The sequence below is a fragment of the Panthera pardus genome, unplaced genomic scaffold (assembly GCF_024362965.1).
Source record: "Panthera pardus isolate Hobbes unplaced genomic scaffold, ASM2436296v1 HiC_scaffold_6, whole genome shotgun sequence".
NCBI lineage: Eukaryota > Metazoa > Chordata > Mammalia > Carnivora > Felidae > Panthera > Panthera pardus.
In genome coordinates this window covers 127,475,077-127,501,110 of record NW_026526991.1, presented here as the reverse complement: position 1 = coordinate 127,501,110, position 26,034 = coordinate 127,475,077, and the positions used below count along the sequence as shown (strand labels likewise).

Sequence of the window (26,034 nt, the reverse complement as noted above, 5' to 3'; positions counted from 1 at the left end):
GCCGGGGCGGATGGACGGGACGCAGTGGGCGGGCGGGAACGTGAAATTTCCGCGGTGCCTGATGGGGCTGTTCGGAGGCCGGGAGCTGTTGGCACAGGGGGACCACTCGTTACTGCTGCCGCCGTCTCTGCCGCCTCATGGCGGCCATCGGAGTTCACCTGGGCTGCACTTCAGCCTGTGTGGCCGTCTATAAGGTGAGGGCCTGGGGGAGCTGGTTTGTGATTAATGTCGGCCACCCAGTTCTCCCGGTGCGGAGCCAAGTCCTTTGATCTCCTGCGGGGTTTGTGAACGGCGTGTCGCCGGCCTAGGAATGTCGCGTGGAGAGACATTACTGGGGGCAAGTTTGGAGGCGAAGCTCCGGGCGGACCGGCCTCGTCATCCGCAGCTCCTCCGGAAAGTCCACTGCGTCCTGGCGGACGGTTGTGACGACGTGGGCGCGCGGGGTCTGGAAACGTCCGGCCGCAAAAGGCCTGGTGGGGGGCGGTCCTGGGGACGTAAGGGCCGTTGGAGGCCCAGAGAGATCTCGAGGACGGCTGGTCCCCGGGGCGTCAGGCCCGCCGGTGGCCCGGAGGGTCTCGGGGACATCAGGACCACAGGAGGCGCGGAGAGGGGCGGTCCTGGAGACGTCAGGGCCGCCGGAGACCCGGAGGGGGCGGTCCCGGGGACGTCTGGGCAGCTCAGGCCTGGGAGGTCTCGGGGACATCAGGGCTGCAGGGAAGCTGGAGAGGGGCCGTCCCAGGGACCTCAGGGCTGCCGGAGGCCGGGAGGGGTCTCGAGGATCTCCAGGGCACTGGAGGCCCGGAGGTGGGCCTGAACGTCCGACACCGGCGGCTTCTGAATGTTTGCCGCGAAAGGACCGGGTTGTCGCGATCTGAAACTGGAGTTGCTAATCCCTCGAAGCGTGTGAATCGAGTTGGTGGCATGCTCTACTTGACCTTTCTTGAATGAGAGAGCTTAACAAGGAGTTGTAGCTTCTTGGCATCGGTGGGGAGGCGAGAGGAACAATAATAACCAACTCCCCTAATATTAGTCTCGCACGTAAATGTCAAGTAACTTGGAAGGAAAACCAAAGAGATTTAGTGCTAATTCATCATACGTAGAAAAAGGAAGAAAGATGTACCTGTTGGGGAAGAACGAAAACTAGAAAGGGTGATGTCATAAGGCTTGTTATTGTATATAGAAAGATTATTATGTTTGATCCATTTATCGACTGGATAGAAAAAATGAGGCAGTTCTTTGTGGAACATTGACCTTGTATAAAATCTAGGAAATTAATAACGGCCATTGAATCTACAAATTTAAAATATTGATGTAACGACTTTTCTGTCTACGCATGTGGCAAGATAACACTGGTCCACATATGTCTGATGGGACTATCTATCTGTATATGTCTATATGTGTTTTGTTTTCAAAAGACCTAATAGAGTTCTATTTTTTTTTTTTTTCCCAGGATGGCCGGGCTGATGTGGTTGCAAATGATGCAGGTGACAGAGTTACTCCAGCTGTAGTTGCTTACACAGAAAATGAAGAGGTACTATTTCCCTCATTTTTGTATTTTGAAATAAGCAGAATTACATGCATTGTAATATACTGCTCTTTTTCAGGTTGTTGGATTGGCAGCAAAACAAAGTAGAATAAGAAATATTTCAAATACAGTAATGAAAGTAAAGCAGATCCTTGGCAGAAGGTACGGAATAAAATAATAATCTTACATATGGGAAGAAAATGTGTTTATACATTCTGAACATAATGTGCAATGAAACTGGAAACACCAGTTTGGTTTTCTGTTGCTTTTTATGATTGAGTCATTTCAGAGATTATCCCAAGTAGGCTCTTTCTTTTGATAATTAGTGTTGAATCTTATCAAGGATGGGATTCACTCAGATATTTGTTTCTTGCCGATGGGTCTGTTCTTATTGATGAATGCCACCATTCACATAGTTTGATAATTTGTGTCATTTAGAAGTGGTAATTTGGACTTTTCACCTTTTTACGTCACTGAAGGAATTTGAAAGATTTTGTGGGAATTTGAAGATTTTTCTGTACTGAAGTCGAATTTTGCAAAATCTATTACAGTTGGTCATAATGTATATAGAAGCTATTGATTTTCTTCCTCGGGTCCTTTTGTGACACTTTCTGGGAACTAACTTTTCCAGCTGCATTATGAATTTAATCATTAAACAGTTTAATTAACATCTTAAGAATCAGGTTAATCATCTGTTGTAACTTTAATTAAAAGATTAAAGAGGCTTGCTTCTCCAGACTTCTGTCTCCTCGAATTATAGATTGACATAATAATTAGAGGTTTTCATTTTCACTGGAGTAGTAATACTTGATACAGTGTTTTTAAATTTTCAAAGTGCTTTCACATCTATTATTTAATCCTATCAAATCCCTAAAAGATTGGAAGGGCAGGTTTTATTTCTTCCCATTTGTAGATGAGAAAATCAAGACACGTAGAAGTTACAGTATTACTCAGAGGGGTGAGCTAGATAGGACTGTGGTTCAGGACTTCTAACTTAGCCTCAGGTTCTTTCTACTTCTGAGAGTTTAAGTAGAAATGTCCTGTGTTGATCTTAGAATTCGAGGGTTATGGATTAAATCTAATATTTATTTCTTTTATATGTACAGGTATTTTTTTTTTTATTATCCCTTACACATATTTAAGCTGAACTTGATAATTATTTTCCCCCTTAGGGTATTTATGCACGAAGTCAAAAATGATAATATTTTAGAGAGAATTAAAATTTTTGTGATGATAAATATAGTCCCATATCCATTTATGTGTTGATAAAACTTAGTATTGAGCATATTGAAAATAAATTAGCTGGTGTCAAAAATTTGCAAGTTAAAAAAAAAAACCTCTAAAAAGGCGGGGTGCCGTACATGGGCCTTGAAGCTAGATTCGCTATACGCAGCCAAAATAGGGCTTTTTTTTTTTTTTTTATTAAACTTCTTATTTTGAGATCATTGTAGATTTACATACTGTTGTAGGAAGTAATAACAGAAATCCAATATATTACTGGATTTACCACTTTCTCTCGATGGTAACATCTTGGAAAACTATAGTACAGTGGCACAACCAGGATACTGACATTGATACGATCCAGATACAGAACATTTCAGTAGATCTTTGTCCTGGTAGCCCTTTTTTAGGGCAGATGATCAGAGTAATGATATGGTTGTCTTCTGCCATATCATGCAACATCTTTGTATTGTCAGGAACAACTTAAGTGTACTTTTCTCGCCCCCAAAGTTAACCTTTTAACAAAGTGCAGTGGTGACAGTCAGATGGGTATTATATAGCCCCAGGGCTAGTAAAGGATGAGCGCTCTTCAGACCTGCTGTTACACCATGATCCTGCGCGCACTTCTCTGGAGTGAGCTGTGTCCTGGTCCACATGTTCTGCCCTCAGTCTACTTAGAACACAAGGTGATTTTTACAGATATGCACTTGTACCAGGTCTTGGCCTCAGAAGCACTCTGTCTTTTGTGGAGGAGCCAGTCCCCTTTTATCAAGCCAATAAGACCCCTTGAAGCCCCTGGTCCGGTACCTGTCCTGGGCAAACTCCCAAAGTTGGGCTTTCTTAGTCTTGGCATCCTGCCTGTTTGCACCGTACTTACAGGGAGCACCACTTAACTTGCTGCCACGATTATCCTCACGACCCTCTCTGTAACTCTCATTCCCCTGTGGCCTTCCAGCCAGAAATGCGGTCCTTGGACCTGGCTTCTCAACAATTAGCCCTGAGAGGGAAGAATCGGCTGGCTCCTGGAAATACACTGAGAGCACACAGAGCTTCCCCACACCTTCAGATTTGCACCTTGCTGCCCAGGAGCTTCCCACAGCTAATCTTCCTTCCCAGTCCACTATGGCCAGTTCCAATAGCAGTGCGGGCATCCGGTGGTCCAGACAGGAGACACGAACGCTTCTCTCCATACTAGGCGAGGCAGAGTATATTCAACGCCTCCAGACTGTGCATCATAATGCAGATGTCTATCAGGCTGTGTCTAAGCGAATGCAGCAGGAAGGCTTCCGCCGCACCGAACGTCAGTGCCGCTCCAAGTTTAAAGTTCTGAAGGCGTTGTATTTAAAGGCGTACGTTGCCCATGCCACGAGTGTGGGGGATCCGCCGCACTGTCCGTTTTATGATACATTGGATCAGCTTCTCCGAAATCAGATAGTGACTGACCCAGACAACTTAATGGAGGACACTGCTTGGGCCAAGCACTGTGATCAGAACTTAGTGGCCTCTGACACCCCAGGGGAAGAGGGACCCAGCATTCTCAGAGCAAAAAGGACTCAGGCAGCAGATCATCAGCCTATCTTGAAAACAGTTAAGGAATCAGATGAGGATTGTCAACTGAGAATCAGTGACCAGATGCGAGAAACCAGTGACCTTGAGGACTCCTGGGATGAATCCTCGGGTGCAGGTAACTCCCAAGCATGTGAAGGATCGGGGTGCCAGAGTCACTCGGTTCTAAACAGCAGGATATGTTTGGACGGTGTGCTCTTCAACATTGTCTCCATTTCTGCCCCATGCCCTCTTATTTTTTAAGCCTCGTGGTCAGATAAAGGGCTCCAGGTTTTTAAAGGCAATGACCTTAAGTATCTAAGGTATTAGAACGTTTTAAATGTGGACGAAGTATTCTTTAGAACCAGACTAGTTTTGCCATTATTTATAGTGGGTGTGTAGGAATTCGTGACTAGAGATGGGGCTGGCTGGCTATGTGGAAAAGGGTTCAGGAAGGCAACAGGGAGGTTTTAGAGGTAAGACTGCAATTGGCCAAAGAGTCCAGATTAAGGAATTGAGATCTTCCCAGTCCCTGGTGGAAAGAGGCCTTTCCAGCCTCAGTTTTGTAACTGTCTTCTCAACTCCGCTGCTGGCTCCAAGCATTCCCCTAGCAGGAATGTCCTCTTTGCAACGTTGTTGCTTTGTTTTTCAGGGTGCTCGCAAGGGACCCCCAGCTACAGCAGCTCCCACCACCTTTTCAGAGGTGCGGTTGCTCCCTGTCAGAGCAGCCCCATGACCCGCCTGGGTGTGTCCGGTGAGCCCAGTCCGTGTGCCAGCACCAGCCGAAACACTCCTGGGGTGGCCTCCGCACCGCGGCCTCCGGTCTCCTCCTCCACAGTTCCTTTTGTTTCTGGTGGGGATAGGCCTTTGACCGGTGAGCCCCCTCCACGGTGGGCGAGGCGAAGAAGGCGGTCAGTGGCCAGGACTATTGCGGCCGAGTTGGCAGAAAACAGGAGGTTGGCACGAGAACTTTCAAAGCGTGAGGAAGAAAAATTGGACAGGCTGATTGCTATTGGTGAGGAGGCCAGTGCTCAGCAAGACACTGCCAACGAGCTCCGCAGGGATGCCGTGATCGCAGTCAGACGCTTGGCCACGGCGGTGGAAGAGGCCACCGGTGCTTTTCAGCTAGGGCTCGAAAAATTGCTTCAGAGGTTAATTTCGAATACCAAAAGTTAAGAATTGATTACAAAGAGGCTGTTTCCTAAACTGGTAGAAGCCCAGTTCCAACACCTGCCTTTTGGTACCCTGGCTCCTTTTACACGTCCTTAAGAATAAAGAAAAGAAAAAACGGATGAACCATTCATATGCAGAGTAGCGGGAACGTATGAGCTAGTTGCTTTTCCAAGCTTCTTCACGAATTGGAAGACCTCTCGGGCATGCGAGGAGTGGTCTGACAGAACGGATGGAGTCAAGACCAGAGAGAGGGTTAGCCGCGGCCTCGCTACTAGCGTGGGGCAGTTTAGTTTACCTCAACACCAGTTTCCTCATCTGTATGGGGGCCCGGTAATAACTCCTGACCTGCCTACCTCACAGGGTTGTTGTGAGGACCCAATGGCTAGTAGATGTGAAAGGGTTTAAAAGTTTAAAAGCACTACGCACTATATACATGTAAGTTATTAATGCATATGACCTTGGCCGAAGTAAGGCTAGGGTGAGGCACGTTAGTTGACAAAGAATTATGGTGTCTGCCGTGACCTCATTGCTTGAATCTTTACCAGTTTAACTTGACTGCTTCTTAGAAGTTTAAGGTTTTCATTTTTTTAATCCCTCTCTGGCTCATTAGACTGATATAGATCCATGTGTTTATACCTTTACCTCTTATATTTTCACTGCTGTGTCTATGACATACTTACTAGTAAGCACTCAATGGTCAAAGCAGCTTTCCTTCCCTTTCACTGGTTTTTAGTGTCTTACCACTCTGAGGATATAATTCAGAACCGACAGGGAGCTACAGTTGTGTGTTACGATTCATATGGTCTTCGATATGATGAGGTATTGGCTGTTTTATAAAATATTAAATGTAAGTAAATTCTTTGCATTCCATATTATTTGGGTCCCTGATATACATAATTACATGTCTTTAGGTTTAGGGCGTCACTTGGAACAACATGTGGAAACAGTTTGGAATGTGTTTTCCAAGTGCTTTCAGCTAATTTCATTCCTTCCCTTTAGCCTTTTTTCTGTCTAGTATGTTACAGAGGCAAGCCCTAGAAGACTTTGCTTCTGGGGAACTTTGCAAAGTCACTTTTTCTCATACAGTGTAGACAAAAGTTCACCGTGTTAATGGCCTGTGGTGGAAGAGGACGGCGGGAACAACTGAGGATGGTGTGGATAAAGGCCGCCTGCAGTAGATGACTCCTTTTAAGCACAAAGCCCTCAGTAAAGACGTCCTCCTTTCCCCCAGAACATCCACGCTTCCTTTAGGAGATACGAAGATGTTGAGCCATACTTCCAATTTACCTTAGAAAGAATGCCATTATTGGCTGTCACGAAACCAACAAACTTCAAAGCTTTTAAGTGGTTTGCTTAGTACTTTCAGGAAATACAAATAAGAGCCTTGGAATTTAAAAGGCTTTCCTCCAGTCTACAGGCTGAAAAAAACAAGTGCAGGCATATTTGAAGAGGTTTTGTTTTATATTTTGTAGGCTTGGGTGCTTACCTATGTGCTGGAAATGCAGGTGGGTGGAGAAAGAGTCAAAACAACACGAGGAATATAGCCAGAGCGTGAGTCGGAGGCAGGCAAGCTGCACTGACGAACGGGTGATGCGTGTAGAAGGCAGCTGATGTGCTAGAGCACTGGGTTCTAACCCTGTCACGGTGTGTGACCTCGGGCAGGTGACTTGCCCTTTTGGTGCCTCAATTTCTTTAAAATGATTTGTACTAGATGACTTTTCTAGTACCTTCTAGTTCTAAAACAATTCTGTAAGTGACATAACAAGAAAAAGGCAAAGTAAACTTTTAATTGTAATATTTTCAGTCACAGTAGCATATTGTATGTTTGAAATACTGGTAACAGTTGTATTTTAAGAGAGCATTCTACGGTATTAATATTTATTAATATACTCCACTTACATAAGCACCACACCAGACGTAGGTTCCTTGCTTTAAAGAAGCCTATATTAAGGCAGTGAAACGGATATATGTGTGTGTGCATTTTCTCAATTGTTTTAGGCCTTTGTATGTGTCTGTTTTAACTGGGTAACACTAATATAAGTACGTAGACTTTCTGGAAAAACAGGGAAGTACTCAAAGGAGAGTTAGGCCTGTACTCTATTAACCTATTAATGGTAGCAAAGTATGTAGGCAGGGCTTTATTTGAGATAAGTGCTACAGAACAGGAGTGGAGCTAAACTTAGGAGGTAGTACTGTGAAAATCTTTTGGGTGAAATAACTTTAATGTGAGAAGAAAAGGAAAGTTCTTAATGAAATAAACAGAAAAAGAAAATACTGTTAAGAGGAGGCCATTCTCATTGAAAGAGAACAAGCTCAGAAACCCTGCCTAGGCTCTGGGCCCCGCCGTTCATGCCTGCCCACCCTTAGGCAGGTCACCTTACCGCTCTGTGACTCCCATTCCTCACCCACAGAGGGAGAGACAAACAACCCTCCTACCTACCTCGCGGGAGTGTGGTGAGGGCCAGATGAACAGATGAATGTAAAAACGCTTTCAGATGTGGAAGGCACTGTCTTGTGACAGTGATGGGGAAGACCGCCCCGGAGCACATTAGTGCTGCTGTGTGCCAGCTCCGACAGTCTGCTGATGGTGCAAGAGACATTTAAGGAAGGACGAGGAAGAGAAAGCGGCAGTGCTTGTAAAGGTTGTGGTACGACGGTGGGGTTAACACTCTGCCTCCTGAAGACCGTGATGTAAATGAGGTGCTGTGTATGCCAGCCTCCCACCACCCTTTGTGTTTCTGTTAAGTGATTTAATCCTGGTGTGGACAAATAAAGTTTTTACTTGTATGTACTTGTGGTCAGTCCGCTACTTTCTGGCGATATCCACGACCATTTGTCGTCACCTCCACTCTCTGCTTTCTGCTTCTCTACTAGCTAATCTCCAGGGTCTCGCCTCCATACGACCCTGAGAGCTTCGTGTGCTTTCTGTCCTCACATGAGAGGGGCCCTCTTCGCAGGGGAGTTGAGAAATAATTTTCCGTTTCTAAAATGTCTATAAATTCCATAATATAGGCTTTTTGGCAACGAACTATCTTGACTTGGGTAGCTTACAGGATGGATAGATAACAGGATAAATTGTCCTGGTTGACCACAACGCTTGTTCTAAAGAGAACAACTGGTAAGTGTCATGCTGAAATGGTATTGGTGCAAATAAATAAGTATGGGCACACTTCATCTTTTTTTTGGCGTGCTCTTAAAATAGTTATCCAGGATCCAGTCGAAATACCGAATTTAGAGAAAGGGAGGAAAAGAGGGCTTAGTGAAAAGAATACTAAACTTTGTATTAAAGATCTGGATTCCAGTCAGTTCTGCCATGAATTAACCATGGGACTTTGGGCAAGCTACTTACTTAACCTGTTTCCTCTCTTAGCAGTTTTTAGATGATAGAGAAGAAGTGTGAGGAACCTGCAAGTGTTCTAGACAGTTCTAAGCCGAATTAGTCACTTAAACCCTTCTGTCTTCCTCTTATTTACGCAGGTTAGGGTCTTGCGATGCCCAATAACTTCAGCAGTTAGTCGCTATTAATTTTCAACTCCTCTTTTTTAAGACTGGTCTCTGAATGGAATAGCTGCAACCCCTTGGAAGGAGGGTTAAAGTGGAAGGGTTTCCTTTAATTTCTAGATGAAATTATAGCAAGAATCAAGGACTCCTGTCACTGCCCAAAGGGGCAGAGGTACTTTAGTCATTTACCTTGTTACTGGGAGGCAGCCGGTTAGATGTAAACAACACCAGCCTGATAGAGAAGCCTGGAATCAAGTACCAACTGTTCCTTATTAACTTATAAGGCATTGACTCTCTATGAACTATTACCTCCCAAATAATACCTGCCAAATTAACCCCACTGAGGTGTTGTGAAGAGCAAGTGAGGTAATAAACGTGAAAACATTTTTTAGTCTGCACAAATTGGTATTTTGAGCAACATCATATCCATTGTTTTAATTTTTCGTTGCCGTACACATTTATCTAATACCTACTTTGTGTAGGACATTATAGATCTGTCTACTTGCAGTACGCTGCACCTTTCCACATAGAACATTCATACTTTAGCTCAGTTTTTTGTTTTTTTGTTTTTTGTTTTTTGCTTTGGGTGTTGATTCATGTTCACGAGCCAAGGAACAAAGATGGTGTTAGGTATTCTGGTCTGCCCTTACTTTGACATCTTTCTTTTCATCCTTTTTATCTCAGTGATTGTCAGTGATCAGTCTTCACCATCACAGATGGGAGTATATATGACATAAAATCATTGATATTCTGAAAAATTACCCTCAGATGTATAGCATCTGTTAATAGCAAGATCAGAACAAATAAGAGCTATTTACTTCCAAACATGAAGGTTAACACGTGTGTGTGCGTGTGCGTGCGTGTGCACGCAGGTTAACACTTTAATAGGATTACTATAACCACTAAATAATTGTGTCCATTTAATCCTATCACTTATAATATATCCTGATTTGTTAATATTAAGCAACTTCATGATTTTGTTTATATTTTTATATTTGTTTAGTGATATTAAAAATATAGTCTTCTTTAAATATTACTCATCAACAATACTGATTTTAATAATTATCTTTATCTTTACGGACAGCTCTGATGATCCGCAGGCTCAGAAATACATCACGGAAAGTAAATGTTTAGTGAGTATGGTTCTATTATTACCCCTCCGTTACACAAAGTCGTTGCCAAGGTCATAACCAATTATATTATTTTGAAACTTTCTATCTTTATTAAAATCATTCCTTATGTAACACACCTACAATTTCCTTTATAGGTCATTGAAAAGAATGGAAAGTTACGATACGAAATAGATACTGGAGAAGAAACAAAGTTTGTTAACCCAGAAGATGTTGCCAGACTGATATTTAGTAAAATGAAAGGTATTGAGCAACAGAGACCTTTTAAAAGTTGACCTTAAAAGTTAGAGGTGTTTCTTGATCTGGAGAGAAGCAGGGTGATTGAGCAGATTAAGGAGACCTAACACTAGACCTGACTGTGTCACTGACTGTCCACGTGACCTTGGTTATTTGACTAACCTTCCCTGACTTTGGTTTCCTTAGAAGTAATGTAAATGGGTTGGGCCAGGCTCACATTTTCACAGCTTCTTAAATTGAAGTGGCCAAATAAGTGGGAAGAGTTTCTTTCTCTGCTCAAGATTGACAGTGCTCTTTGAACAGTTCTTTAGGTAGATTAAGTAGGTCTGGCTCATTAACACTTCCCAGGAAGGCTCAAAACCGAGTGGCAGTGCTGTGGAACAGTTTGGGAAATTCGGGAGCAGGTGAAAAAGCTCACTTCAGCTCTGGAATTGTTACGAATTTGTGGGATGGAAGGCATTCTTCTAGTGTGTTGAACTAACACGCTGTTTTGTCTTCACACGGACACATGAAAGACTCACTGTTAATGGAAGCAGTCTAATTTGGGAGATGGTTGAAACTTTGAAGCCTAAGAGCCAGGCGTTTTGGAAAGTACCTGGTTCCGTGTCCACAGATTTCCAAATCCACAAAAAGTTCTGCACGATTTAAGAGAGCCAGAGAAGAGGGGCGCCTGGGCGGCTCAGTCAGTTAAGCATCGGACTCTTGGTTTGGGCTCAGGTCATGATCTCACAGTTTTCATGAGTTCAAGCCCTCCATCGGGCTCTCGGCTGGCAGTGTGCAACCTCCTTGGGACTCTTTCTCTCTTCCTTTCTCTCTGCCCCCCTCCCACTCATGCTGTCTCTATCGCTCCCAAAATTAGTAAGTAAACTTAACAAATTTAAGAGAGCCAGAGAAGAACATGAATGGGGTGGCCAAATAAGTGAATTGGAAAATCTTTACAGTGAGAAGATCATGGTACAAATTAATAAACCACAAAGTATCATGACATTTTTCTTGTGTCATTAGAATTTATTTTTATTTATTTATTTTTTAATACAGAAACAGCACATTCTGTATTGGGCTCAGATGCAAATAATGTAGTTATTACTGTTCCATTTGATTTTGGAGAAAAGCAAAAAAATGCTCTTGGGTAAGTTTATCTTGTTTGCTTAGAGGAAATATACATTTTATAATATCACAATGTAGTAAAAGGTAAAACTGTAATTGAAAGTACCTTAGGCAATAAAATTGTATTTGTAAACAGATGTATATATTTACATATGTAATTAGTATGGTAAAAAGTATAGTAACGATCACTAATATTTCCTATCTGTAATGCCAAGAGAACATAAAGTTAGATGTACCTTATTAAGCTGTTTTGATTGGAAATATTTTTAATTACCGGGTTAAGTTCATGTTTATAAGTTGCTTTACCTTACTTTCATATAATCAAGGTTTATGCTGGAATTATATAAAAATATATACAGTTTTAGATATATTTGCAATTATTTCTTCACCTTATTAGATCTTCACATCTAAACAAAAAGTTGCGTTTATTTTTTATAGGTCATTATGAAAATGTAATTGATGAGCATGTATACCTTTGTTTTGAGGATAGAGTTTCATCTGGCACTTTGGCAATCATCTGAGTTGCTTGTGGGACAGATAATTGCTTTATTTACTTGAACTTGTGGGATGTTAAAAACTGACCCTAAATTAAAGAAACTGGAAAATTCCAAAATGTATTATAAATTTGTCTTAATCTCTTTCTAACATTTATAAGCATGGGCATTTTTGAGACTTTTCTTTATTCGTTATAAGCACGTTATTTTTTTTTTGTCAAGAAAATACTTGAACGTGTTGTGATATTAAATTCATTGAAAGCAAATTGTCCACAGGGAAGCAGCCAGAGCTGCTGGGTTTAATGTTTTGCGGTTAATCCATGAACCATCTGCAGCTCTTCTGGCTTATGGAATTGGACAAGACTGCCCCACTGGAAAAAGGTAAATACCGTATTTGCAGCTTCAAGTTTTTCAGTGCAGAAAACATTTTTAGATTATAGCAATGGGGATCATTATATAAAGCAGTGGGTTCCAAGCCTTTATGGATGAAATGACATTGAAACTCTCACCTGGCGTTTTTCAAATAGATGAGAAAGACTTCCTAGGAGAGCAGAGAAAGGACATTAACAGGAGGGAAGATTGAACTTTGCTGTCCTCTTATTACTCATGTTATTTGTCTTTTTTTTTTTTTTTTAATGTTTGTTTATTTCTGAGACAGAGGGAAACATAGCGCGAGTGGGGGAGGGGCAGAGAGAAAGGGAGACACAGAATCTGAAACAGGCTCCAGGCTCTGAGCTCTCAGCACAGAGCCCGATGTGGGGCTCGAACCCACGAACCATGAGATCATGGTTGAGCCAAAGTCAGACGCTCAACCGACTGAGCCACCCAGGCGCCCCTCTCATATTATTTGTCTTTATTGGAGGAGGATTTGAAATTTGTAAGCCCAGCCAAATTCCAACTCAAGCCAAGGCACTGTTCATTTTTCTACCAATTCCAATTATTAAACACGTTTAGAAACAGTAAGTCTTTTATATACATTTTTCTTGGCAGGAGATGGGGGGAATCCAGCATGGGATTTAAGGCGTTTTTTGATAATGAAATAGTAAGACATGCTCCTAATTTAGTTGTTGAAACTTCTAATACATCTGACACAGACACCTTTAGGGAGATTAATTTGACACCTTTAGGGAGATTAATTCTGATGTGTTTATTTTCCTTAGTTGTTTCACCTTACTACTATTTCACAGTTAAAGAAGTTAGTATGTATAAATCAGTAGGAAATTAGTTTATGTAGAATATCAGAAATGAGCTTCTAGTTTTGCATGTTTGATTTTTATAGAATGTGTCATTGTAGTGGTAACTTGGATAATATTAGCACATAAAGTTTCTGTATTTAATTCTGTTATGATTCATTATAACCACGAAAAGAAAAGTTAGTGTTTTGAACTCCAGTTACTCAAAAGAATCCAGTTTACATATACAACTAAATAAAAACAGACTTTGGTTTTGATTCAGAATATAGGGGTTCCAGGCTTAATTCAGCACTAATCAACTATTTGTGACATAAAGGGATTAAACTAAGTGACTTCCAATGTCCAACCTGCCTTTAAAGTTTTGTGATTCTCTCATAACTTACTTATGTTTTCTTTCTTTTAAGCAATATTTTGGTGTTTAAACTTGGAGGAACATCCTTATCTGTCAGTGTCATGGAAGTGAACAGTGGAATATATCGTGTTCTTTCAACAAACACTGATGATAACATAGGAGGTACACATTTCACAGAAACCTTAGCGCAGTATCTGGCTTCAGAGTTTCAGAGGTAAATATTAATGGACTTCATGATATATTTTAATTGAAGTTTCTCTTCTGGGTTTTTGTACTGTTTTAAATTGCCTTGCTTCAAAGGAGGATGTGGGAGTTTTTTTCAGTGCTTTGGATATTTTTGTGTCTAGAGTTACAATGTCCTCTCCAGGCATTTGCAGGGAAGCAGAGGGCAAGTTGTCCAGTGCAGTGGGCTCGGATTTCTCATTTAGTGTGAGGGCTGCCAGATGTTGAACTTCATGAACGTGGGTCTCAGTTAAATTTCTTAATACCTCGGGTGCTGCTATTATGTCTAGATAAAGGAGTGTACAAGCACTTGAGGGCTCAATACCTTCTGAAAAATTTTTAAAAGTTTAGATCTGATGAAGGTTACCTTATGTTACAGTCACATCCCAGTGAATTAGTGTCATATGGAGTGTTTATTTAATTACTAATCTGCTATCACAAGCAGCATTTTGGTTTTGTTACTAGATGTAATTATTCCATTCAAAATCAAGAGTCAAATAGATAAAGGTTCTATTTCGGACATTGCCACTCTTAAAAAATATTTGGCTGAAATAATATTTTCATCAGTTTGACTAAACTGACTAGGTAAAAAAAGTCTTGAAAAAGAGGTAATTACTTACTTGTTTCAAAAAGACCTATACTGGGGTGCCTGGATGGCTCAATTGGTTATTATTATGGCCACAGAATTGAGCAGTTCTAAGTATCAAATATATTTGTTACTCATTTTTTTTAAGGAGGCCCTTCTGTTAATTGCAAAGAATTTTCTTCAGAGATTTTGGAGGGTTTGAAGCCTGTAGTAACATCTGATATTAATATTAATGTATGGGCTTATTGTCCTAGTAGGCATTATCTACATAATTCTAAATGGTCTAGTAATTTTTAAACTTCAGAGACTATATTTTTAATCTAGATCCTTCAAACATGATGTGAGAGGGAACGCCCGAGCCATGATGAAGCTGATGAACAGTGCTGACATTGCAAAGCATTCTTTGTCAACCTTGGGAAGTGCCAATTGTTTCCTTGACTCATTATATGAAGGTCAGGATTTTGACTGCAATGTGTCCAGGTAAAACTGAATGAAGTCCAAAGAACTTTAAAAAACAAAATTCCGGGAGCGCCTGGACGGTTCGGTTGGTTAAGCCTCTGACTTCGGCTCAGGTGATGATCTCACAGTTGGTGAGTTCGAGCCCCGAGTTGGGCTCTGTGCTGACAGCTCAGAGCCTGCTTCCAATTCTCTGTGGCCCTCTGTTTCTGCCCCTCCCCGACTCATACTCTGTCTCTCTCTCTCAAAAACAAGTGAACATTTAAACAAACAAACAAAAAAAAATTCCAGGCCGGAGTGAGGCAATGCCCAGGCAGTGGGGCCGATGCTGCCTCCCTCCAGTGCCAGGAGGGTTGGGAGAAGGAGCGGGAAGCCCATGGCACCTGCAATCAGGGCGGATCCCGTGCCTGCCCCTTCTGTGTCTGCTTTGCGCCCCCGTTCCCCTTGGTTCTGCGACCCTCCTGCCTCTGCTTCTGGGCTCCTGGCCACATTGGGCCAGCTGGGCGGCCCCGGTGAGCCCTGCAGGACAGGCCTGGCACTGGGTCGCTGTGCCTGGCACTGGGTCGGACCTCTGGCCCAGCACGCCTTTGTTTCTCCTGCCCCACAGCGAGCCTACCGCCAGGCAGAACCTCAGAGCAAAACAACCCCCTTCCCCCCCCCCCCCCCCCCCCACGACGGAGGCGCTCCTGAGCTTGCTAAGTCACCAGCCTAGAGCGGAGGGGACCAGCCTGCAGGGGTGGGAGGCCTGCCGGTGGGAGGCCGGGAGCTGCGAACCAGAGTGTTTCTGGTCTGCACAAGTTCCCCTGAGGCACTGAAGGACGACCTGGACCGTGGGAGGGGAACAATCCCCGCTTCCCTTAAGCGTGCACTGACGGCGGGCTTTGTTAAGTTGCAAACAATGTGCGAAATCGTTTGCCTACTTTGAGTTTGGGCGCAGTTCCCAGTGTTCTTGGGCCCAGCGGGCATCCTAGTGCTTTAGACGCACTCCCAGGAATCCACAGAAGCTACCAGTTGGCCTTGGTACCTTCAGAGAGATTTCAGGACTTGCACAAAGACGCGGAACCTAGGGACTTTGTGGTCTGGGCTCCACATCAGGAAACTGACAGACTTGGGCCTGGATAGTATTGCACTTGTGGGTGAATCACCCAAATCCAGTGCTTCTGGGCAGGCACCTGCTCTACTGATCCTGTGGGATGCAGCCATCTGCCGTGGGCCTCCTGGAGTGTCCTTACGGATCAGTCCTAAGGAATGGCAGCTGTTGACCCATGGGCCTTCTGGGCTCTGTGTGCTCAGGTCTCTGCCTGGCCTGTGGAAGAGAGCTCTGACGGTCACTGGACTCCCCACAGCCCAGGTCCAGGTGAGGTGGGCCTCTGCTTTTTCCTGAAGGACTGTCCTGTTCCCTGGGGTGACCAGGTTGTCTCCTGCCATGCTAGCTTTGTGTTCCTCAGTTTATAGCAGCTAGACTTCGCGTAAAGAAAGAATCGGCCAGAAATTTAAGGCTTTCAGGGCACAGACAAGGAGAATTCAGACAGTTTTCTATGACTTGGAACCACATTATCGACCAGCCTGATCGCAGTACTGAGCCCCGGTGATGCCATGTGTTGTTTAGGTAGAAGAGGGGCAGCCCCTTTGGCCGGCAGCACCCCCCCTTCCTCCTCCCACCTTACCTCATGTATTCAGTGCCTGGTTCAGGTTGATGCTGTCCTGTGAGCTCTGTGCTTGCTGGGCAGGGAATGTGGACAAGTTCAAGCCCTGGTCCCGAGGAATTCTCAGTCCCCTTTCCAAGGTGGTTCCATCAGCTACTGAGGCCTCATGGCCTGCGGGTGCTTCGCCTGTGGTTCAGGACACGGGCCTGAGATGCTTAGGGAGGCTCCAAGCCTTGGGGGAGCTGAGCCCAATTTAGTCCTGGAGAAGTGGGAGACAGTCTGCTTAGAGTCCCTGGGGCACAGAGCAGCTGGAGTCCTTCCGCTCTGGGGAGGGACACTGTCCGGGAGAGATGACGCACTTGCTCCAAGAGGTGAGGGGGCTGCACCGGTCTGTAAGCAGGGGTCTGACCTTTTGTGGCACCGTCTGTGTGTGTTGGGTGGAGGTGGGAACGCTGCACGACCGGCATCTGGGTGAAGGCTGACCCTAATTAGAATTCAGGATGGAGAGGCCAGGATGAACCCGGCCAGGCCCTGAATGCCTGCTGCGGAGCCAGGACCCCATCCTGGTGGTAATAAAGAGCTTCCTAAGTGCAGGGAGCAGGAGGCGCCATTGTCTAAAATGTGGTTGGAAGGGTGTCTCTGGCAGGAGTGTGGGGGGAAGGGGGCCATGGGAAGCAGGCTAGCATTTCAGGTGTCAGTGTGACCAGGGCCCGGGAGCAAGACCTTGGAGGTGTAAGAGAGTCGATGCAGGGGAACTTTGAGACTGTAAGGGCGTGAGGATGGGTCCTGAGAGGGATATGACAGCAGAGATGATATGGAAAAGGTGGTAGGAAATAGGATAGCAGAGTTGATGATACTGGACTGGTGTCATCTCACTTTTCTCCTGCCCAGCCTCTTCATTAGAGGCACCCATTTAAGAAAAACAAATTGTTTTAATGACTTTATTAAAATATTCAAATACCATAAAAGTGTATAGTTCTGTGGACTTTTGTATATTCACAGACTTATGAAACTATTACCAACCAGTATCTGTTTCTGGTTCTGCTTCTAGAACATTTTCGTTCCCAAAAGAAATTCTATACCCATTAGCAGTCACTTCCTGTTCCCACCACTCTCAACCTCTGGCAACCACCTATGTACTTTCTTTATGTTTTTGTCTACACTGGACATTTCACATAAAGGAAATCATATGGTATATGACCTTCCATGTTTGGTTTCCATCACTTAGCATGTTTTTAAGGATCGTTTATGTTGCAGTACATACCAGTATTTTATTTCTTTATGTGATTCAGAGGCAGCCATTTTTAACTTACTGTTTTTGGTTCCTTAGAGTTGTCTCCGTATTTCTAAATGAGAGATTTTCACCCTGATTCATGAAATTTACATGTACTCTGTTGACTCCCTACAATGAAAGATGAAGAACAATAGTTTCTTTACCATATTTAGGTTTTTCTTTTCTAAGTTAAAATAATGGATCAAGCAAACGTAAGATACTGAGGTATAAAATTATTAATAACGTCTCTACATGACTTTATGCCTCCCCCTGGAGTAAAAATATGTGATGAAATCTCCCACGGTTTCTAAGCCAACTGGTGAAGTGCATCGCAAGTATGCCGTCCCCACATAGCAGCACGGCTGTCCCGGGGAGGCACAGGGCCTGAACCCCGTGGAGCAGAGTGGTGGTTGTCTGGCCTCAGAACTCCGTCAGCTGTGGTGTTGGCCGCGGTTATGTTATACAGTCATTTTCAGGTTCTGTAAAAGAATCAGCAGCGGGGCTAGGCTGAAAAATGGGCCCTGAATCAGTTGCTTGGGAACAAAAGTTAGTTGTAATAAAATGCTGTGAAGAAGCCTTAATAACCACTGGGCTGCACCCTGCTGTTAATTTATATGAGGGTTTCTGAGAATTATTAGGGTTAATACTGAGAAAATAAAATGGAGAATTAAAATAACAACAAGAACAAAATTCCAAATACATTTATATTTAGGTGTAATTTTCTCACCTTGGGTTTTTTTGTTCGTCCTTTTGAGATTTATTAGCCATCAGTAGAAGGAGAGCTCTCCCGTGTTTACTTGTGAGGTGTAGTTCCTGTCAGACTAAATAACCCTTCCCAACGTTCCCAAAGTAATGACATCAGTTGTGATTGCTTGCGCTGTTATTTACAGCTACAAAGAGTAGTGTGTGAAAAAGCATCCTAGGTCTTTGAAAGAAAGGCTTAAATTGCTGCTTAAATTTGATGTGGGGCTTGCACATGTTTCAATGGTATTTAACTTACCAGTGAACACAGTGTAGCAGGAGTCTAAGTAGTAGTACGTGTTAACTCCTCAAATCCCGATAACAGCCCGTGAAGTAAGTAGTGGTCTTTTCCGTACTTCACACATGAGGAAGCTGAAACAGATGTCTCATTCTTGCCCAGGGCTCCAGAGTAAGAATGTGTAGTGTTAGCTACGGACTGGGCGTTCAAACCCAGCTAGTTTGACTCCCGACGTCCATACTGTCACTGTCATACTCTAGTGAAGATTCTTGTCTGTCTTGGTTTTGTTGGCTCTGGTCATCCATTGGCAACCTTTTTAAGTTTCGATGGTGTTCATGATATTTAGTGAACACAGGTTTAATGTACATAAAATTGTTTTAAATTCCCTTATCTTTTACAGAACCCAAAATATTGGTTTCAAGTGACTATGCCTTTACCCGGAGAGAGTCCAAAGAGAGCACATTGCCCTATCATTTTGCCTGGCATGTTACTAACAGTAATAATACCTACCAATGGTTCACTATTCAGACCTCTCAACAACCTAATAGGTAACTTGGAAACATAGTGAAAATTTCCAGAATTACAGTATTATTTTTAGGATTCTACTGACTGTATTTGGTTAAATTTACTCCTCATCTGGCCCTTAGAGTTTAGCTTCTTCACCCTCCCTGGGCTTTTCCTGAAGATTCTAGATCTGTGTGCCCAGCACTATAACCAGTAGCCAGTGGCTATTTAAATTTTAATTAATTAGAAATAAATAACAGGGGGAAAAGGAAGAGCAGTAAAAATTCAGGTCCTCAGTAGCACTAGCCACAGTTCAAGTGTTCAATAGCCTGACATGGCTGGTGGCTCATAGAAAGTTCTATTAGCACTGCACTAGCTCTTTTAAGAGAGATTTCAAACTATAGCCCCAAAGATAGAAAGGTATTAAATTGAACAGAAATCTCTTTGTGGGCAGAATGTTGTGTATTTTTTCTGTTTCTAGAATTTCTAACTTAGTACTGAGTTTGTCCAAGTTCTCAGTGTGTGTTTATTACTGCTTATCTATTAGGAATGAAATAGAATTTATAATGTTTCATTAAAGAAATTTTGCCTTTATCACAAAGATTTCAATGGTAAAGTATATTTCAGTATCTACAGGTAGCACAAAACATAAAAATCAGTCGTCTGCATTTAAGTTTAGTATGAAATTAGGGAATGCATTTTTCATAAACATAGATTTTTAAAAATTTTTTTAAATGTTTTTATTTATTTTTGAGAGACAGAGACAGAGTACTAGTGAGGGGAGGGACAGAGAGTGAAGGAGACACAGAATCCAAAGCAGGCTCCAGGCTCTGAGCTGTCAGTACAGACACCGATGCAGGGCTCAAACTCGTGGACCACAAGATCATGACCTGAGCTGAAGTCAGACGCTTAACCAATTGAGCCACCCAGGCGCCCCAAACATAGATCTTTCTTAAAATTATATGCTAGCATTCGAGCTTCTCAGAGCAAGAGAACTAAGTTTATGTACAGCATAGTCTCAGATTATAAAAAAAAAATAATAATAATAATGAGAAATAATCTTTTAAACTTTTAACATACAAAAATAGCAAAAGCTTGTAAATGATGGTTTGGTTTGAATCTGGCTTTGTTGGGAATGCCATACACTGAGTATTTATTTATTTTTAGGTTTTTTTTGAAAGCTTACAAGTAAGCCATGGGTAAGAATCTTCCAACTGAATTTGACATTGAATGCCTTCATACATTTGTAGATGAATAATTCAGATGTTTTCTCCCTGTGGAGTTCACTGCTAGGTGTTAAATATCTTGTTCTGTTCACAAACCTGTTCTTTTTTTTTTTTTAAGTTTATTTATTTATTTTGAGCGAGGGAGAGAATGTATGGGTGCGAGGGGGTGGGGAGAGGCAGAGAGAGGGAGAGAGAGAATCCCAAGCAGGCTCTGCGCTGATGTAGAGCTCGAACCCACAAACCGTGAGATCATGACCTGAGCCGAAATCAAGAGTCAGAGGCTCAGCCGACTGAGCCACCCAAGTGCCCCTACAAACTTGTTCTTAAAACATCACATTAGGCTTTGGCATTACCCTTCACAAGAAAACTTGTTTCATTGTATTAAGCCTTTCTCCTTGCTTTTTCCTCTGTGTGTGTGTGTGTGTATGTTTACAGAGCAAGATTTGAACTTCTCTGTTCTCCACTTTTTAATAAATGTATAGAAGCAATCAGAGAACTCTTAGAACAAAGTGGATTTACAGCAGATGATATCAATAAGGTAATACTTTTATATTTTTCTTATTTATTTTAGGAGTAGTTTCAGACTTGGGATTTAGGAAATGGCCCCTTGGTACTAAGATAATATTTTTGTTAATTTAAATATTTTCTGAGCTTGTGTTAATGAGCAAGGAAAACGGAATTTTTTATTATTGGCTCCAGTGGTAAATATTTACCAGTTTCCTAGCAAAAAAAGAATAGTTCCTTTCCAATATGTATATATTTTTTTCAATGTTTATTTATTTTTGAGAGTGGGGTTGGGGCAGATAGCGAGGGACACAGAGGATCTGAAGCAGGCTCAATGCTGAGAGCAGAGAGCCGGATGTGGGCTTGACCCTACGAACTGTGAGATCATGACCCAAGCTGAAGTCAGATACTTAACTGACCGAGTCACCAGGCACCCCTGCAGAATATTTTTTAATATGTAAGCAAAAGCTGACAGGTGTTTGCATGTTTTCTATGTGCCAAGCACTGTTTCTAAGTATTTTACATGGGTTAACTCATTGAATCCTCACCAACAACACTATGAGGCAGGTGCTTGTATTTATCCCCATTTTTTCAGTGAACGCACCGAGGTACAGAATGACGAGTAACTTCTGGGCAATCACGTAGTTAGCGGTTGAACCAGGATTTTACACCGCATAGTTCCCAAGTTTGCTGTTAACAGTACACCAGACCGCTTTTCTCTGCTCGCATAAGAAAGCATTTTGAGACTTTCAAAAGTATTCAAATTGTTAATATTTCCTTTTCCCCCAAGATTGTTTCTACTCCTTTAAAAAAATACTCATAAAAAAAAATGCAGGAAATACCAAAAGGCAACCACTGTTGTATCTTGGAACATTTCTAACTAATCCAATCTGTACGATTTTGAATTTTATTTTCTTTATATAATATTATAACCAATTCCTTTCCCCATATTACTGTAGAATATTCATAACACAATTTTAAATAGATTCTTGATATGCTAGGAAGGGAAAGGCACCATAGATTATTTCATTGATCTATTGTGGACACTAGGTTGGGTCTCCCCCTCATCACCCAAAAGTGATGCCCACCTTTGAACATCGGCTTTTACCATATTTGGGGTGGATTCCCAATGTAAAATTATTGGGTTGAAGAGTATAAATAGTGTAAGACTACCTTTACCTTCAGTTACTTTCTAACAGAGTTGCCTCATATGTAACTAACTTGGATTTAAATTTAAAAAGAAAAAGTTGCATTAACTAATACTCATTATCAGCAGTACCTAAAGACAGGCATTTTCCCTCCCTGACTCTGAGTCTTACCATTTAAAGAAAGAATTGTTGAAGAAAGATAGTCTGAATATTTTATTGATACCAGAGGATTTTCTCTTAAATGTTTAATTTTGTGTTTCCTTCTGCCTAAATACTTCATTTTCTTTGCGTATTTATTTAAATCTTTGCAGTTTTTAAAAAATGTATTTATACAAATGCTTTACATAATCAGAATATTAACCGTAATATACAGTATTATGTAGTAATATACTACAGTCTTCTTTAGGGTTGTTGTGAGGGTTAAGTGAAATATCGTGTGTACCATAATAAGTGATCGGTTAACCTAAGTTCTCTCCCTTCATTAACTGGTCATAGAGCCCTGACATTTAGATATCACGATATCACAAATGGTACAGTTCTCAAATGCCTGAATTCAGATCAAATACATTGCTTGGATAAAGAATGCTGTTAAAGATTCACTCACCAGATATTTCTAAAATATAAGTTTCGAGAACTTCAAAACGGAGTTGTCTCTAGTTTGTTGACCTTACAGTAACAAACAACCCCCAGCTGCAGGTGGGCAGCTAAAGGTGACCGTAGGTCTGTTGCTACAGCTGTTTTCTAAAACGGGCTTCTCATTCCGTGACCCCGGGCTGAAGGAGCGGCTATCTGGGACGGGCATTTCTCATGGCAGAGGGGAAAGGAGAGAGCTTGCGAGAACACGCACGGCTTTTAAAAAGCTTCTGCTCAGATACAGTGCACTTCAGTGGACTCCCATTCCGTTGGCCACAGCTAGACACATGGCCAGGCCTGACAGCGGGGCCGGGACACGTACCCCAGCTGCGGAGAGGGCTGCAGCGTCAGGGCAGTGGCAGTGGGTGTGGAGGGAAAATCCTCCTATGGAGAGGGAGGAGGGATTGACTGGACTTTTACAAGCCTTAAAACAGTGAATGCTCACAGCAGCACCATGAGGTAGGCATCATCGTCTCTGTGTTCAGATGAGGAAACCATGGTTTCCCAAGAGGTTAAGCACGTAAGTGGTGGAGCCACCGTGAAACCGGGGCTGGAGCTCAGGCAGTCTGCCTCTGTGACCTGAGCTCTTTCTTCACTCCTCTTTGCGCCCATCGCCTTTCTCATCCTCCTGTCTGCAGGTCTCTTCCCAGCAGAATTTGTTTCTGTCAGAGCACTCTTCTGATCTCTTGCTTGAGCAGGACGTGCCTGGTTTCTGGCCTGTCCTTTACTGTGGACATTTCCCCTTACTGACCCTGTTTCGGTGTCCCCTCCTGCCCGGCCGGACCCATACCTGGTCCAGGGCCCCTTCTCTGAGTGTGGGAGGAGGTGCCGGTGGCCCCCTTCTGGCTTAGGGGAGGGGCTTGGGGACTCACTGCATGTGTGTCCTCCCTATGGGTCCTCCTGCTTTCACACCTGTGCTTCCCCCTCACTTTCCGTGGTGCTCGCTGTTCCCAAGTCCCAAGCCACTTAGGGATTCTGAGAGTCAAACCGTCTTGCTTTCTCTGGTTTTCTCAAACTTCATCTAGTCTAAGACAGTTACCTCTTTTTTCCAGCTTCCAGAACTTGTTGAAATCCCAAACTCAAGATCTCGCTCTCATTTATTTTGCCATTATACACTTATATCTTCGATTTCTTTGTGGTCGGTTTTGTGGGCTTATGGAAGAGTATTTTGATGTAGTTAATCCTTCCATTTTAACCAAGCTCCCACATTCTACAGCTGCAACTTTAATAGCTACATAGTATTTTTTGGTATTGACATACCTTAATATATAAAACCAATTGTTTTTTTTTTGGCTACGTAGGTTGCTTTGGTTTTATAAACAGCGCTCTTTGTGGCTCTGTGAGCATCCTTAACTCCTGCAGAATAAAAGTTAGGAATAAATCCCAAATTTTAAAACTTTTAGTATTCGTTACCAAATTGCTCACCAAAAAACAATTTACTTTCTGAGTAGGTATAAACATTCATTATTAATATTGCAATTTTTCAAAACTCCATTTATTCATACTTTCTTGAGAGAGCTTTAGAGTTATTTTTTAGCTTCTTATGTAAAATCCCACTGTGATTTTGTTAGTTTCATTAAGTCTTTAAAATAATTTGGGATGGTGGTGTAACTTCATGGTATTTTGTTTTCCTAACCATGAAGTTGATCTCTTCCTCTGTTCAGATCTTCTTAAATTGTACATTTCTCAATATTTACATTAAGTTATCACTATGTGTGCTGTGGAATTTATGGCTATTGTGTATGAGAGGTCTTCTATATTTTTATTTTCTAATTTGTTTTTGCTATAAATAGAATACTTAATTGGATTTTCCTTATTTATCTTATATTTTGCCATGTCATGAACTCTTGGTATTTCTGTTTTCACAGCGTCTTCTAAATTTCCTCGGCATACATTTAAATTCAATTTTCTAATTAATCTCCAACTAATTATTGAGCACACCTATTCTGGGCAAGCAGGTTTTAGGCTCTTAAGATACAGCAGTAAATGTAACAAAGTCTTTGCCGAAGTAGAACTTAACATGCTAGTAGGGATATTCTGGTAATACGTAAAGGAACATATAAAGAAAATAATGCCCAGGGGCGCCTGGGTGGCTCAGTCAGTTGAGTGTCTAACTTCAGTTTATGTCATGATCTCACAGTTCATGGGTTTGAGCCCTGCGTCGGGCTTTGTACTGACAGCTCAGAGCCTGGAGTCTGCTTCAGATTCTGTACCTCCCTCTCTCTCTGCCCCTGCTCCACTTGTGCTCTGTCTCTCAAACGTGAATAAAGGTTAAAAAAAAAGTTTTTTTTTTTTAAAGAAAAAAGTGCCCAGTTGGGATAACTGCTGTGAAGAAAAATAAAGCAGGATAAAGGCATAGCTGTTGGCAAAGGGTGATTTTTCAGATAAGAGCTCCATCTAAGGAGGTGACTTTTTAAAAAATTTTTAATGTTTATTTAGTTTTGAGAGAGAGAGAGAGAGAGAGCCAGCACACACGAGTGAGCGGGAAAGGGGGAGAGAGGGAGGGAGACACAGAATCTGAAGCAGGCTCCAGGCTCTGAGCTGTCAGCACGGAGCCTGACACAGGACTCGATCTCACAAGCCGTGACCTGAGCCAAAGTTGGACGTTTAACCGACTGAGCCACCCAGGACCCCCTAAAGAGGTGGCTTTTGATGAGAGACCTGAATGAAGTGGAGAAACCGGTTGTGTGCATATCTGCCAGTTTTACAAGCAGAGGGAACAGCAAGGCGAGAGCAAGCTTGTGTTTGAGGAGCAGCAGTGAGGGTAGCAGGTGGAACTGAGTGAACCGAGTGGTAAGGGAGATAGAGACCAGGATCACATCACAGTTTGGATGCCTCTGGCTTCAACGTAAAGAGTGCAGTGTGGCTGGACATACGAATCTGGAGTTTAAGAGAGAGTTCTGAGCTGGAGACATACTTATCAGTGTCCGTGTGCACTTAGAGCCATGACTGGATGAAATGACCTATGAGATAGAGCCCCAACAGAGAAGACACCTCAGGACAGGGTCCAGGGGCTCTGGACATTTACAAGCCTAAAAGGGACCTAATGGTAGCGGCTTAGGACTAGCCAGTGAGGAAGCATGAGACCCAAGAGACAAGTAAAACTGGGTAAGGGAGCAAAACATCAACTGTCCTGTGCTGCTGGAGGTCCAGCAGGTGAGGCCGGAGGATTGACCACTGACTGGGCTTGACAATGTGCAAGTGACTGGTACAGGTGGTTTTAGTGGAGTTATGGAGAGAAGCACGTTACTGGAGTGAGTTTAATATAGAATAGAAGGCAAGATCACGGACAGTCAAGTACAGAGAACTCTCGAGAAGTTTTGCTATAAGGGCAGCGGGAAAATGGGTGGTAGCTGGGGTAGGCTGAGAGTTTTGGGAA

General features: G+C 42.7%; 2 protein-coding genes across 4 annotated transcripts in view; both read left to right on the top strand.

Annotated features, from left to right (window-relative positions):
* Nucleotides 1–36: 36 nt before the first annotated feature.
* The window catches only part of HSPA14 (heat shock protein family A (Hsp70) member 14), a 43,143-nt gene continuing 17,145 nt past the window's right edge, over nucleotides 37–26,034 (top strand). Inside the window, exons 1-10 of one of the 2 annotated variants that reach the window (XM_019460720.2) lie at nucleotides 38–194; nucleotides 1,451–1,531; nucleotides 1,605–1,687; nucleotides 10,050–10,098; nucleotides 10,233–10,338; nucleotides 11,371–11,461; nucleotides 12,210–12,314; nucleotides 13,531–13,692; nucleotides 14,611–14,766; nucleotides 20,806–20,908. In XM_019460720.2, coding sequence (XP_019316265.2) covers nucleotides 138–194; nucleotides 1,451–1,531; nucleotides 1,605–1,687; nucleotides 10,050–10,098; nucleotides 10,233–10,338; nucleotides 11,371–11,461; nucleotides 12,210–12,314; nucleotides 13,531–13,692; nucleotides 14,611–14,766; nucleotides 20,806–20,908 — 993 coding nt within the window. In that variant the 5' untranslated portion in view covers nucleotides 38–137. Of the gene's footprint in view, nucleotides 195–1,450; nucleotides 1,532–1,604; nucleotides 1,688–10,049; nucleotides 10,099–10,232; nucleotides 10,339–11,370; nucleotides 11,462–12,209; nucleotides 12,315–13,530; nucleotides 13,693–14,610; nucleotides 14,767–20,805; nucleotides 20,909–26,034 lie in introns of both variants that reach the window. The other variant, XM_053894631.1, reaches the window with a different exon arrangement.
* MSANTD7 (Myb/SANT DNA binding domain containing 7) lies at nucleotides 1,599–8,251 on the top strand. Of its 2 annotated transcripts, XM_053894632.1 has the most exons (3): nucleotides 1,605–1,687; nucleotides 3,702–4,430; nucleotides 4,944–8,251. In XM_053894632.1, the coding sequence occupies exons 2-3, from the start codon at nucleotides 3,869–3,871 to the stop codon at nucleotides 5,465–5,467; spliced, it is 1,086 nt and encodes a 361-aa protein (XP_053750607.1). In that variant the 5' UTR covers nucleotides 1,605–1,687; nucleotides 3,702–3,868; the 3' UTR covers nucleotides 5,468–8,251. The 2 variants fall into 2 exon arrangements, with proteins under 2 accessions (XP_053750608.1, XP_053750607.1); XM_053894633.1 differs by lacking the exon at nucleotides 3,702–4,430 and having other exon boundaries at nucleotides 1,599–1,687.

Bases quoted from the DNA above. Each gene is read 5' to 3' on its own strand.
- MSANTD7 (XM_053894632.1), top strand. From the start codon at position 3,869: ATGGCCAGTTCCAATAGCAGTGCGGGCATCCGGTGGTCCAGACAGGAG. The intron at 4,431-4,943 runs GTAACTCCCAAG...TTTGTTTTTCAG, and splicing joins GGATGAATCCTCGGGTGCAG to GGTGCTCGCAAGGGACCCCC.